The sequence below is a fragment of the Belonocnema kinseyi genome, chromosome 5 (assembly GCF_010883055.1).
Source record: "Belonocnema kinseyi isolate 2016_QV_RU_SX_M_011 chromosome 5, B_treatae_v1, whole genome shotgun sequence".
NCBI lineage: Eukaryota > Metazoa > Arthropoda > Insecta > Hymenoptera > Cynipidae > Belonocnema > Belonocnema kinseyi.
Window position 1 is genome coordinate 123522284 of NC_046661.1, and position 13657 is coordinate 123535940.

The following is a 13657-nucleotide window of genomic DNA, read 5'->3' on the forward strand; positions in this document are numbered from 1 at the left end:
GCATACTTTGAATAAAATATTTGTTATCATTCTCTTGAAATAAATGTGTTTTTTTCTTGAAAAAATACCGGTTTCATATGTATACACCTGGTATGTATTAGACATATGGGGTTGACACCTCTAACACACCCTCACGTGTACCTGAAAACTACCCTTAAAACCAAAACTGTCAATTCTTCATGAAATCGACTTTCGTGCACTGTATTCTTATTTTTTTTACTTGAAGTTATTTTTATTGGTCTAGCAGAATATATACAATAACATTGGTTTATTAATTTGTAAATGTTTAAAAAAATGTAATTTTTTCAATTTTTTTTTTTAATATTAATTTTCCCTAAAAATTATCACCATTGGTCTAGTGGAATATTTATTAACATTATTTCATTCATTTTTAATGATTTAAACAAATGAAATTTGTTTCAATAATTTCGTTTCGAATTTTTTAAAATAAAAATTATGACTGTGGGTCTAGTGGAATATTTATTAGTAATAGTTAATTATTGATCAATAATTAATTTATCAGTTATATTTAAGTAATAATTTTTATTTTAAAAAATTTCAAATAAAGTTAATCAACAATGTTGATAAATATTCCACTGAAAAAATATTAATAATTTTTATTTAAAAATATTTAAACAAATTCCATTTATTTAAACAATTAAAAATTGATGAACTAATGTTAGTAAATATTGCACTAGACCAATAGTAATAATTTTTAAGAAAAAAGCAAAAAATAAAATCAATGAACGAATGTTAATAAATATTCCACTAGACTAATAGTAATAATTTTTAGAGGGGAAACGGAACTTCTCAAAGAAATAAGTTATTTAAACAAATTCCATTTGTTTTAATAATTAAAAATAAATTAACCAATGATAATAAATATCCCACTTGAAAATGTTAATAATTTTAAGTAAAAAAAGACGAGAATACACTGTTCAAAAGGTCAATTTCATGAAGCATTGACATTTTCTGTTTTAAGGGTAGTTTTCAGGTACTCGTGGGGGTGTGTTAGGGGTGTCAAACCCATATGTCTGGTAGATGAAATTCTTCGTTGGATAATTCTATACAGACCCCCATACTTTCCCGTCACATTTTTTCAAACCCTAAAAAATTATTCTAAAAACTCAAAAAAGTGATTTTTCCCCATGCATTTTACATGGGAAATTTCAAGGCAAAATCGGCACCTTTTAAAATAAAAAACATAAAAAAAATATAAATTAGGGAACGTCTTTTTCCGGGGTTTGAATAAAATGGGGGGAATTGTTGTCCTCTAGCATGCAAAAAAATTTTGCCATGCATTTTTGGACCACCCTAACATTTATACATAAAAGCAATGTGGCACGGCAGTCTCATTTTCCGTATACGCGGTATGGCCTCTGTTACAGAAGATGAATAGGCGCTATTATTTTTAATGCCCAGAAAACTCTGGACGGTCAAGATCTCCAGCTTCAGTACATAATATTTCTGGATCATCTCATTGTGTCGGAGCTGAAGGTTGTTATTTAAAAAAACGCTCATGTCAATAATCCTGACATGCTGAGCATGTTTGTTTCACCAGAGGATATCTGGTCGATTATGTCTGACTATAGAGTATAGATGGTCTGTCAGGATATTCCTGTATCAGGAGAGATGATGCTCATCGTTCTTTTTCTAATACTCACACAATGGAATATTTTTAATAGAATTTAAGCTCATCTAGCAAGAAAATATTCAAAACAATTCCTTGGTGATTAATCCCAGCAGTATTTTTAAAACTGTGATGGTATTTCTACAAAAGAAGCATCATGCCCGCACCAATGATGTGCTGAATTGTCTCATTTGGATTCCCACAGAGATAAGTATTGTCAGTAACCCTCTCAATACTAAAGATGTACTGCTGATGATTCCTCTTGTTGATTACCTTAGACTTGAGATGGTGACATGCATTTTTGATAAATCAGTCAAGTGATATGATGATAGTAATGTTCCTAATATGACAGACCTTTCAGCTTGGTTTCTTGTTCACCCCATCATCGAAGATTCAGCAAATTCAATGATAGAGGGAACGACAGCTTAAGGTTGAATCCAAACCACTAGAATCTCAATAAGAGTGCATAGGAAATTTTCAGAGCGACTGGCTCAGGAATTGAATTCCGGATCTCTTAGGAATTAAAATGATAATAGTCAGTAATTACAATTAGTAGGAAAAGGGACAGATTTTAGATCAATCTAGAAGTCATATTTTGATAATTTAAGAAATATACTCGTTCTGCAACACCAATCCGAGCCGGTTTGCTGATCAATCTCTCTAGCAAACGTCCTAGGTGGAGAGCTTCACAAAGATATCAAGTGTTTATGAATGATCCGTGAAGTATGTCAGGTTCCATTTATAAACACAGAAACTGAATAATAAACCCATATGAAAATCTGTATTCGCTTTAAAAAGACTCTCTAGGAGGGCTCACGAGTATTCTAAATCTTTCGATTCATTCGCGTCTCGTCACATTTTCACTTATAGATTTAATAGAGAATAACAGTATTTTTTAATTTAAACTGTGAAAATTTTTTTTCCTTTGATTTTGCACGAACTACAGCAAAGGGTGGAAGTGAAAAAATCCACAGACCGAGCAAACCCGTGTCACGGAGATAAAATCTCTCTTGATACTCTTGCTTTTTTTGCCTCGTATTCTTTTCAACGAACCCTGCTTGAAAGAACGAGCAACAACTACGACGAGTGACAACAGTCACAAAAAAGGTGTTGAAAATGCGAAATACCTCCAATACAATCAGTGCAGTATGTGAGTGAGTTTAGAAGGAATCGCTGTGTTTGATTTTTCCCCACCGCTGAGTCACTTCGTAAAGTGGAAAGTTACGTTCATTGTTTTTGCGGTACATGTGGTGAGTTTCGAGTTCAACGAAATGACACGAAATATCGTTCACCGCCATACAAAAAAATTACAGTTTGATGAAACAGCTAGGTAAGCAGCTACCTCTACTCCTATATCGATATTAATTCGGGTATTATTGAATTATGTAATTAAACAAGGTAATTCTCTAACAAAAAATGGAGTGGTTAAAATTTTATTACAAAAAAAGTTAATCATATGAAAATGAGTTTTTTACCACATAGCTAATTTTTTTATATTGAATTATTCAATTTTCAAAACAAAATAACGAACTGTCAACTCTAAAGTAGAATTTTTAAGTAAACTGGAATAATTTTCAACAAACTAACAAATTTTAAACAAAGCAGTTAAATTTTAACAAAAAATTTAATGTTTGCTTGAGAAATAACTATTTTTAAACAAAATAGGAATAGGTAAACTTTCAATTACCAAAGTCATTTTTCAGCACAAACAAAGGAATTTTTAACAAAACAGTTAAATTTCTAACCAAAGAAATGAATTTTTGACTAAAATTCTGAATTTTTAGCGAAAAAAATGCATTTGTAAGAAAGTAGTTCAATTTTCAAGCCTAGTTGTAAAATTTTTATCGAAAAATATGAATTAAAACAAAAAGATTAATGTTCTACCGAAATTTTCTTTTAAATTCAAGAATTGTCAACCAAAAAATTGAATTTTCAGCTAAGAAAGATATTTTAAACAAAAATGATTAATTGACTAACAAAAAAGACTAATTTTCAATAAAATTCAAGAATCCTAGTTGAATTTTGAAGAAAGAAATTTTTGGTTTAGTTTTTAAGAAAGTAGTTCAACTTTAAAACCTAGTTGTTAAACTTTTAACATCAAAAAGATGAATTTTCAAACAAAAGGATTTATTTTTACCAGAAAAACAAATTTTTAATAAAATTCAAGAATTTTCAACCAAAAATTCCATTTTCAGCTAAAAAAAAATTATTAGAAAAAGATTAATTTACTACCAAAAAAGACTAATTTTTAATAAAATTCAAGAATTTTCCATCAAAAAGTTGAATGTTGAAGAAAGAATTTTTTTTAGTTTTTAAGAAAGTAGTTCAACTTCGAAACCTAGTTGTTAAACATTTAACATCATAAAGATGAATTTTCAAACAAAAGGATTGATTTTTTACAAGAAAAACGAATTTCCAACCAAATTCAATCATTCTAAACCAAAAAGTTTAATTTTAAGCTAAAATAGTTGAATTTTTAAACATAACGATTAATTTACTACCAAAAATATGAATGTTTAACAAAATTCAATACTTCTCAACCAAAAGTGTAATTTTAAACTAGAAGAGACAAACTTTTAAACAAAAAGTTCAATTTACTACCAAAAAAGACTAATTTTCAATAAAATTCAAGAATTCTCATGCAAAAAGTTGAATTATTAAGACATTTTTTTATTAATTTTTGACAAAATAGTTTAACTTTAAATTCTAAGTGTTAAACTTTCAAGCTGAAAATAATAAATTTCCAAACAGAAAGTATAATTTACTAAAAAGAAGACGAATTTTCTATAAAGTTCATGAATTCTCAACCTAAAAGTTGAATTTTTAAGAAAGAGTTTATTTTAATTTTTAAGAAACTAGTTCAACCTTAAAATCTAGTTGTTAAACTTTTAAGCTTAGAAAGATGCATTTTCAAATTATATGATCAATTTACTACCAAAAAGAAGAATTTTTAATCTAATTAAAGAACTTTCAACCAAAAAGTTTAATTTTTAACTTCGAAGCTTGAACTAAAAAAGAGGAATTTTGAAACAAAATGGCTAATTTGCTACCAAAACAAACAAATTTTAAACAAAATTCAAGAAATTTCAACCAAAAAGTTGAGTTTTCAACTGAAAACATAATTTTTTAAACAAAAAGATTAATTTTTCACCGAAAACATTGATCAACTGCAAAAGCACAAAAAACGTGACCATATATACTTCAGAAAAAAAAATATCTCTAAATTCTAAATAATTCTAAATTCTAAATACGTGGAATTATAAATAACAAAATTTGTGTTAGTTTTTGGAGGTAATAAAACCCATATAAATGCCTATGAGTGATTTCGAAAGTTTATTGCAGATGACAGTGTATTTGTATTTGAAGCTGTATTTGTATGTGGTGTGTTGACACTATGACGAAGCTCACTGACGTCTGTTTGCCATTTATTCTCTGATCTGGCGAGAGCCAAACAGCTCATCGATTCCATCCACTGCCCCTAAATCCAACACTCTGCCCTTTCCCAAGCTCGAACACGATTCGAGAACAGACAAAAATTTGTTGTATGATACTTCGTATCGAATAAAATGCATACGAATTTAAATCGGTGTCCTCCCTTTTTCGAAACATTTCACTATGACATACTGAAAAGCCCGGGAAACTGTATTAGCGAACGACACATTGTCACTCTCTGGTGCTCGATAATAATGTCAGGGAAACTGTTTTTAGATAGTCCAAATGACCAGGCAATGTCACCATATGGAATAATGTTTTTTTTTAGAGTAAAAGAAAAAAAAACATGAAGTTTGGTGCCAAGTTTCAGAAAAAAAGACGCGTCCACAGCCAGTGTCCAGATTGATTAATCAATTTGTGGCAATTGATTGGTTTGTTTGGGAAATAAATGAATTGGGATTCAGAGAGCTACAATATAAGTTGCTAGTTTTCGAATTTTAAGGTACAATAGATACTTTCTAACTGTCCTTGTTTTCGCTTTGCTCTATGCATTCCTCTTGATAAAAAGTTGGTGGATTATAAGAAGAATGCTTTTGAACTAAAAATTAGGTTTATCCACATTCGACTAATAAAAACTTTTTGCGAAGGAATGTCGGAAATCGGTGCTTGAGATAGAATCTAATTAGCCAATTTATTCTTACAGAACTGTTACTTATATCGAGTAATGCGACAATAATGTGAAAACTCTCTAACTATTTGCTCCACTCAAACGAATAGCGAAAAGTTTTCAACTTATATTGAGTTTCAGGAACGCCGAGTGAGGAGAAAAATAGATAGTCTGGAATGCAACGTGGATTTTATGGCGACAACAATATTTGTCAGAGAAGGCTACTATTGACAAACAATCGCCTTACTCTGGTATTCGATAGAGCTTTTTGAACGTTGAAATATTTTAGGTGCTTTGAAAGTTTTTTCTATTAATTAATAAAAAGTTTTTTAAATAAAAAGAAAGCAAATTTTAATTGCAACACAAAATTGAAAAAGTTTAAAATCTAGTCGTTCGTAATTTGTTTTGGGTCCTAAAATTCCATATACTCGATTATGCTCAATGTATAATAAAATATGATCTTATGTTGCTTAGATTCTAAAAGTTTAATTTGAGACTTTTTATACAAGTTCTGAATTTCTAATTGGTAAATTTTGAATTTTAAGACGCTTTTAAAATGGTTAAATATAACTATTTCAAATTTCTACAATTTGAAATGACTTAAGCAATACAATTAGTGAATCTTGGTTCACACAAAAATTCTATTTCATTAAAACCTCACCATAAAAATTGTCTAACCTCCAAATATGTAAATTCAAATTCATTTATTTTGTTCTGAAGTATTCAATATGCTATAAAACCGCATAAATGCAAGCTAATGGTTTAAGTGATAATCATTTAGGGAGCGTTCACATGTGAGATAACATTAAAAAGGGGGAGGGGGTTCATGTTTCGTTGCGGTCTGTTAGGAGGGGGGGGGGGGGGGCACTTTTGCCCGATTACGTAAAATTTTCAAATTATGAATTTTCTGCACCATCAGCGTTCTATATTAAAATTTATAAATAAATAATTGTTATTCATTTTACAATTTATTTATAAATTAATGACTCAGGTTTTATTTTAAGAGAATAGTTTTGTAGTTTTAAAGTATAAAAATGTTTGGAAGACAGAATATGGAAAACTTTGAGACCATTTTTTCAATTTTTCAGGAATTAAAAAATTGTAGGCAAGCTGAATTTTGCAATGAATTCTAAGAGAAAATTGAAAAAATATCACAAAATATTTTTATTTATTTCCTGAAATGTTTTAAAACTGTGTAAAAGATTCTGACGCAATATTTCGAAATTATGCTATGTTACATAATTTTAAAAAAATGAGTACGTTTATGAGATACTCAGAAATTTTGAAACGATAAAAAAGTAATAAAAACTTGAAGATTTTGAAAGAATTTTGTAAGGTTCCACGAAAATAGAAAAAAAATTGTGTTCCTAAAAAAAAAATTTAATAATTTTTTATTTTGAAAAAACTAATTTTAAGAGATTATTCAAAAATATTTAAAAACATTTCAAAATATTTTAATAAGGTTCAAAGAAGAATCTGAAAGAATTTAAGACGTTTTTTTTAATTTGACAGATTTAAGAAAAAATCAGGAATAATTTGAATAATTTTAGAGACTAGAAAGCTTAGAAGGTCTAACAAGGTTAAACAAACGAATTTTTGTCAATATTAGTGTGAAAATTGTAGATGAATTTTCACTTTGAAAAATTAAATTGAAGAGAAAATAAAAAAAGGTTTTTAAACCTATTAAACGATTTCCTCAAATTTTGCAAAAGATTGTAGAAGATTTTAAAGCAAAATGTGTCAGCTTGGTAAGAATAAAATATCGAGAAAATTACAAAATCGAGTAAATTTAAGAAATATATTTTGTAAAATTAAAGAGATTTCAGAAGAATTTTAAACTACAAAAGATTTTTAGAAATGTAGATTCTTAAAGAATTCAAAAATAAACTTTAAAAGCATCAAAAGAATTTCAAAAATGTTCACGAGAATAAAAATATATTTTTTTAATTCCTGAGAAAATTAAGAAGATTATATCGCAGTTTTTCATATATTGAATGGTTTCTTTGAATTTTGAGAAAAATTGAAGTCAGTTCAAAATATTTTTTGAAGTTTAAGATGTTTTAAAAAGATTAGAAGTATATAGAAATTGAAAGCATTTCCGAAAACTTATCAAATATTTCTTGATTTCTTCCAAACTTTTGAAAGTGTTAAACATCCACGAAAGAGAAATCTCAAAGGAAACATCTGAAATATTCACAAATCATTTTTTAATTTTCTCAAGAATCTTATGAAAATCATGTTTACATAGATTTAAAAACAAACTGAAAATATTTATTCTCTTGTTTTTAATTCTCAGTGTTTAATTTTAACTCGAATTAAAGGATTTAACAGCTTTTACCGAATAGATAGTTCTTTAAATATTTTATTTAATATTTATTATATGCCAGATTTATTTATTGAATTTGCCATCTATCTCTTACATCTTTGACATACATATATCTAGTTATTTAGAAATCATCTTAATTGAATCTGTCATATTTTGCTCACTTGCTCCTGAGAACATTTTTTTAGGCTTTCACCCTCTAACCAATCACATAAAGAAAATTCTCCAGGTCTAGAATGACCTGCGAATTGCATATAGACAAGGCTGTGAAGCTTCTGGTATTATTGAGTTTCGACAGTAAAACAACCTCTCTAAATATTTTTTACTCGTCTATTTCAAGATTTTAGTGCTGTTTTACACTTTTACCAACCTGGAATCATAGCAGGACGCAGATGTACCAGCCTGGCTCGAGTAGGTGGTCCAGTTGTTGGTCCCATTAAAGCCACAGCAACGCAAGTGTTCCTGCAAATCAATACATTTATACTAGAAAGGATGTCGCGAATTCACAAGCATTGCAAGAAAATAATTATTTGTTTTTAATATGCATAATTCAAATTAATCTACTGGGACTAATTTAAATCCGAAGAATAAAGATTAGCCATAGCATTCAAAGCTAATAAATTAAAATGTAATATTAAAATTTGCATATTGTCAGTGACAAAACTAGCGAGAAAATAATAGCTTTTACGAAAGGTGTTAAATAATCTAGAATTATACAAGGAAAATTGATCTTGTCTCTGAATTATTACCCAAGTGTGTGATACGTTTCTACAGGGTGGATAATGTATGAAAGAGATGCATTGTTTCATCACTGATACTTTGGACATTTGATGAGGGCATTATAGTGACAATGGAATTACCATAATGTTACCCTCATCATATTCTCTGGCACATCCAAGAGGAACATTGTTCCCTGATTTTACTTTTATTTCTTGAAAGATCTATTAAGTTTAATGCTATAATTTACTTAAGATAATTATGGTATTTAATTTAACATTACTTCATATTATTTATTAAAAGTGTATTTTCTTAAAAGAAAAACGTTGGCGTCGATTTTTTGAAGCCGTTACATGGGTCGCCTCCCTTAAATCGCACAATTAAAATGTTTCCCTCTTTATATTTAAGTCTAAAATTTTCAGGAGCTGTTCGTCTGAAATTCGAACTGCTCTAAAAAAGTTCAAAATTCATCCGAACGTATTTTATTAAAATAAGAATTTAGTATTTCAATAATGTATCCCAAATCCTAGACCTAGCTATAAGTTCATGACTTTTTTATGGATAAATTTTTCGGTGTTGTGCCTTCATTTTTCGCGTGTTCAAAAAACGAGCTTTAGTCGAAATATTATAACTAGTTTAGAGCTAAAAAATTATTTAAATTTAGTGTAGTTCAAAAATACATTTTTGTCTAGCATTCTGCGTTACTCGGATTTCACAATTTTTTCGCCAAACTAAATGAATCGAACTGGCAATGAATAAAATCGAGAGAGATATTCGCGCATTTCTGTTGTTAAATCAAATTTCTTGTTCCAAAAAGTTACACCTAGAATTGCACAATTTTTTCCCCTACATTCCTTAAAGTAATCCATTGAAAAATCTAATTGCCTACATGAGTAACTACGTAGAGCGGCGAGTATCAAGATACCCCTTGTTTTTCACTTTTCGAAATCCTGGCTCTCACACTCCTTTTTTTCGAATGCCAAAACAAAATTTCCTCCAAATTTAAGCTTTCACCTAATTTTTTATTCTTTAATCAATTGTACGTTGTTTATATAATTTTACAATTATTTAAATATCAATTGTTTTTACAAGTGTACAGTTTAAATACAAAATTTCAGGGAAAACATTGTATCCCACCAAATTTTTGACAGATTTTAATATTTTTGAGTACTAATTTGTTATCTAAGAACAGGCATAAATGTTGAAATAAATTAAATTGTTTAAAGAATTCAATTTTGTTTGAATGTTCTATTTTTGGCATTTTTCGATAGATTAAAATATTTTTAGGTACTCATTTGTTTTCTACGGATACTCTTTAAATGTGTAAACAAATTATTTTATTTGACTGATTTTATGTTCTTTGTATCGATTAAGTAGACAAAATGCGTTTTTTTTTTAATCCCCACATATTTGATTAGTATAAGTTATTACATAAAATCAGTAAAATAAAACAAATTTGATAAACATTTTTATTTTTTATTTTGGCTGAAACTTCTACTATTATATTTTTTGTTTAGCATTTTTCTCGTTTGTTAAAAATTCGACTATTTGGATTAAAATTTAATAATTTCGTTGAGAATGATACTAATCTTTTAAAAACTCTTTTTTCTGTTTTCAAATTCAACTAATTCGCTAAAAGCTGAACTACTTTTTTAAAAATTCAATTTTTTGTTTGCAGATTTATCTCTTTGGTTGAAGGTTTAAGTTTTCCATTTTTAGAAACAGAATCTTCTTGGTTATAAAAGCATCCTTTGAGTTAAATGATCAACACTTTTTTTTCGAAAATTTATTTCTCTTATTAAAAATTTATTATTTTAGTTGCATTTTTAACTTTTTTGTTTGGTTAAAAAAATAAAGTGGTCTTTTTTGGTTAAATCCCACTGTTTTTTATTTTAAATTAAAACCTTTTTTGCTTGAAACATCATCTATTATCATCTCAGTACAATCTACATAATTTAAATATGTAGTTGAAAGTTAACCTTTTTGTTGAAGAAGAACCATTTTATTTAACCAAATTTTCACCAGATTTTAATATCTTCAAGTATTTCTACTGATAAAAAATACATTAAATCAGTAAAATAAAATAAATTTCTCAAACAGTCTTAATTTTTTCAAACATTTAATAGTATTCTTAGAAAACAAAGCAGTACCTAAAAACATATCAATCTTTGAAAAATGTCAAAAAGAACAAAACTATATTTAAACAAAATAAAATTGTTTGAGTAATTTAAACTTGTTGAAAAATTTACGTTTATTTTTAGAAAACCAATTAGTACTTAATCATATCAAAACCTGTCAAGATTATTTTTTATATCATAGTTTAAAGAACTCAGGACGTCTATAAAATATGTTCATTTCGCAACTTACCTGAAAAATAAATGTTTACACAAATTAAAACAGTTTAAGCATAAGAATGTTAGTTTACATATGACTTTATATTATTAAATTACATACTAAAAATTATTATTCATGTAAAATAAAAAAAATTGATAAGCATTAATAACTTATCATCACTTATCATCACATTTATATATTAAGTTTACAAAAAGTTGACTTTTTCAAATGGTAAATCAATTGACATCTTCATGGTCTTGGCGCGATATATAAATGGTAACCAATTTTGCTCAAATTTAAAGATTGTTTTTACATCCAAACAAAAATAGGACGGGAGGCTAGAAGTTTTCTATTATTATAATTTTTCAATCAATTATATCCTGAGAGGTTATTACTATTTAAATAGCCAGAAATTAAATTGGAAATACAGCGGTTTTTAAATTCAGATTTTGGTATTGAATAAAATTATCTCTGTAACTTCTAGTTACAATTTTTTTAAACATGTGTAGACTTTTCCAGCATAGAAATTAGTAGACAAAATGTTAATAAGCACTTAATTCCAAATTTTTCCACAATCTCAATTTCGATTCCTGGGTCTTCACAATTTTTTAGAGTTTATCTATGCTAAAAAGCCCACACAAAATAGAAATTCAAACAATTCACTATATTTCAAATTTAAATTCCTGGGTCTAAGTGATTTTTTTTCTTTTGCTTTTTTGCCACTGAAAAGTTTTCAAGCACCCGAAAAAGTTGTTGTATTAATGTACAAGGTACATTAGTTTTGTTGTTTGACATCATGAAAACACTTTTAATTTTTCGTAAATTATTGTAGAAAATTACAAATCTTCACAAAAAATGCAAGATTTTGAATAAATATACAAGATGTATAATATGTAATATATAAGTTTCTACAAGAAACTACGATTTTAAAAAAACATTAAACTTTCACCAAGAACTTTTGCTATTATAATAAGCCAGATTGAACTTTAGTTCGATGATTGAAATTTAAATAATAGTTCACATTACAGGGCGATTCTTAATCTGTTCAAAACTAAGCAAGTTACAGGTATTAACGTTAAGAATTGAAATGTTTGAAAATTGAAAGCTTTAGTACTTAAAAAAATGTAAACGTTTCAATATAAAATATTCCATTCTTGACCTATTTAATTTGAAATTTTTAATTGAGGAAGGCACTTTTTTCAATTAGTTTAAGAGATAAAATAAAATTTTGAATCTTTTGATGGACCTTTAAAAGTTGTAATGAAATAAAAAAATTATTTTTAGTTTTCTCAGGAAATTAATTAATTGAAAGAGAACATTTAAGAAGATTAAAAAGTTTAAAATAATTATTGAAAATGACACAAATATTAATTCAAAAAGTAATCGACTTAGTTAAGAATATTTTTAGAAGTTTTGAAAGGATTCGAAAATAATTCAAAACGTGAAAAGATTTCAAAACATCTCAAACCCAATGCAGATTTTTAAATATTTCAAGCACACAATTTATACATTTTTTAAGCATTTTAAAAGGTTTTTAATTCATCGAAAATTTGTATCGAAATCCCCAGAAAAACTCAAAATAATTTTTTTGTTAAAAAAATAATTTTAAATGAATCTTTAATAAGATTTCCAAAATGTTGAAAAAAGAATCTGGACGATTTTAAGGTTATTTTTTTTACTTTTACAGGATTTTAAAAACAAATGTTAGGAAAACTCGTGAATCAAAATAGTACAATTATTTATAAATTTTTAGATTCATTCTTCAATTCTACTTTTTTAAATCTTTTAACTGTACAATGTATAAAAACTAAAGTTTAAAATTTTGCAGTTCAACGGTTTTTAATTTTTAAATTTTCAATTGAAAGGTGTTCAAAGCTTCCAATTAATACGTTAACATTATAAGGTATTTAAATTAACATTTTTTAAACTTTCATTTAAAATATTTACAATTCAAAAGTATTTCACTTCGATTGCTTAATTTTGCGGTTCAGTTTTTATAAAATAAAATGTTTAAAAAAGTTTATCTTCAAGAGTTCGAATCTTTTGATTTCAATCATTGTGATCAATTCTTTCTCAATTGTTCAATTTTTATTTGCAGTAAAAAGATTGTGCTTTTGCGATCTAGGATGACAATTATTGAGAATATAGCAATGAAATAATTTTAAATTGCATATACTAGGCAGCCTGATAAGTACCTGAAAATTCTAAGAGATGGCATTAGTATTCACTAATGTGAACCATTTTCGTCGAGCTTGAACCTTCAAATGACGCCTGTCAAAACTTCAGCCATTTATGTTTACGCATTTACAAGTTACAGCACTGAGAAGCGACTAACCTCCGAGTTTTTTTTAATATGGAAAAATCTGAGTTTCGAGTTTTGATCAAACACTACTATCTTCGCAAGAAAACGATATCCGAGACCAAGGCCAAACTGGATAAGTATTACGCGGATTCTGCACCGTCGATTGGAACGATTCATAAGTGGTTTACCAAGTTTCGTTGTGGCCGTACGAGCACAGTTGATGCTGAACGATCTGGGCGCCCAAAAGAGGTC

General features: G+C 27.6%; 1 protein-coding gene across 1 annotated transcript in view; it reads right to left on the reverse strand.

The window, feature by feature from the left end:
• LOC117173868 overlaps positions 1-13657 on the reverse strand; it is a 216578-nt gene that overhangs the window by 93149 nt on the left and 109772 nt on the right. The window contains exon 4 of the mRNA XM_033362514.1: positions 8423-8514. Within this exon, the coding sequence (XP_033218405.1) occupies positions 8423-8514 (92 nt within the window). The remainder of the gene's footprint in view (positions 1-8422; positions 8515-13657) is intronic.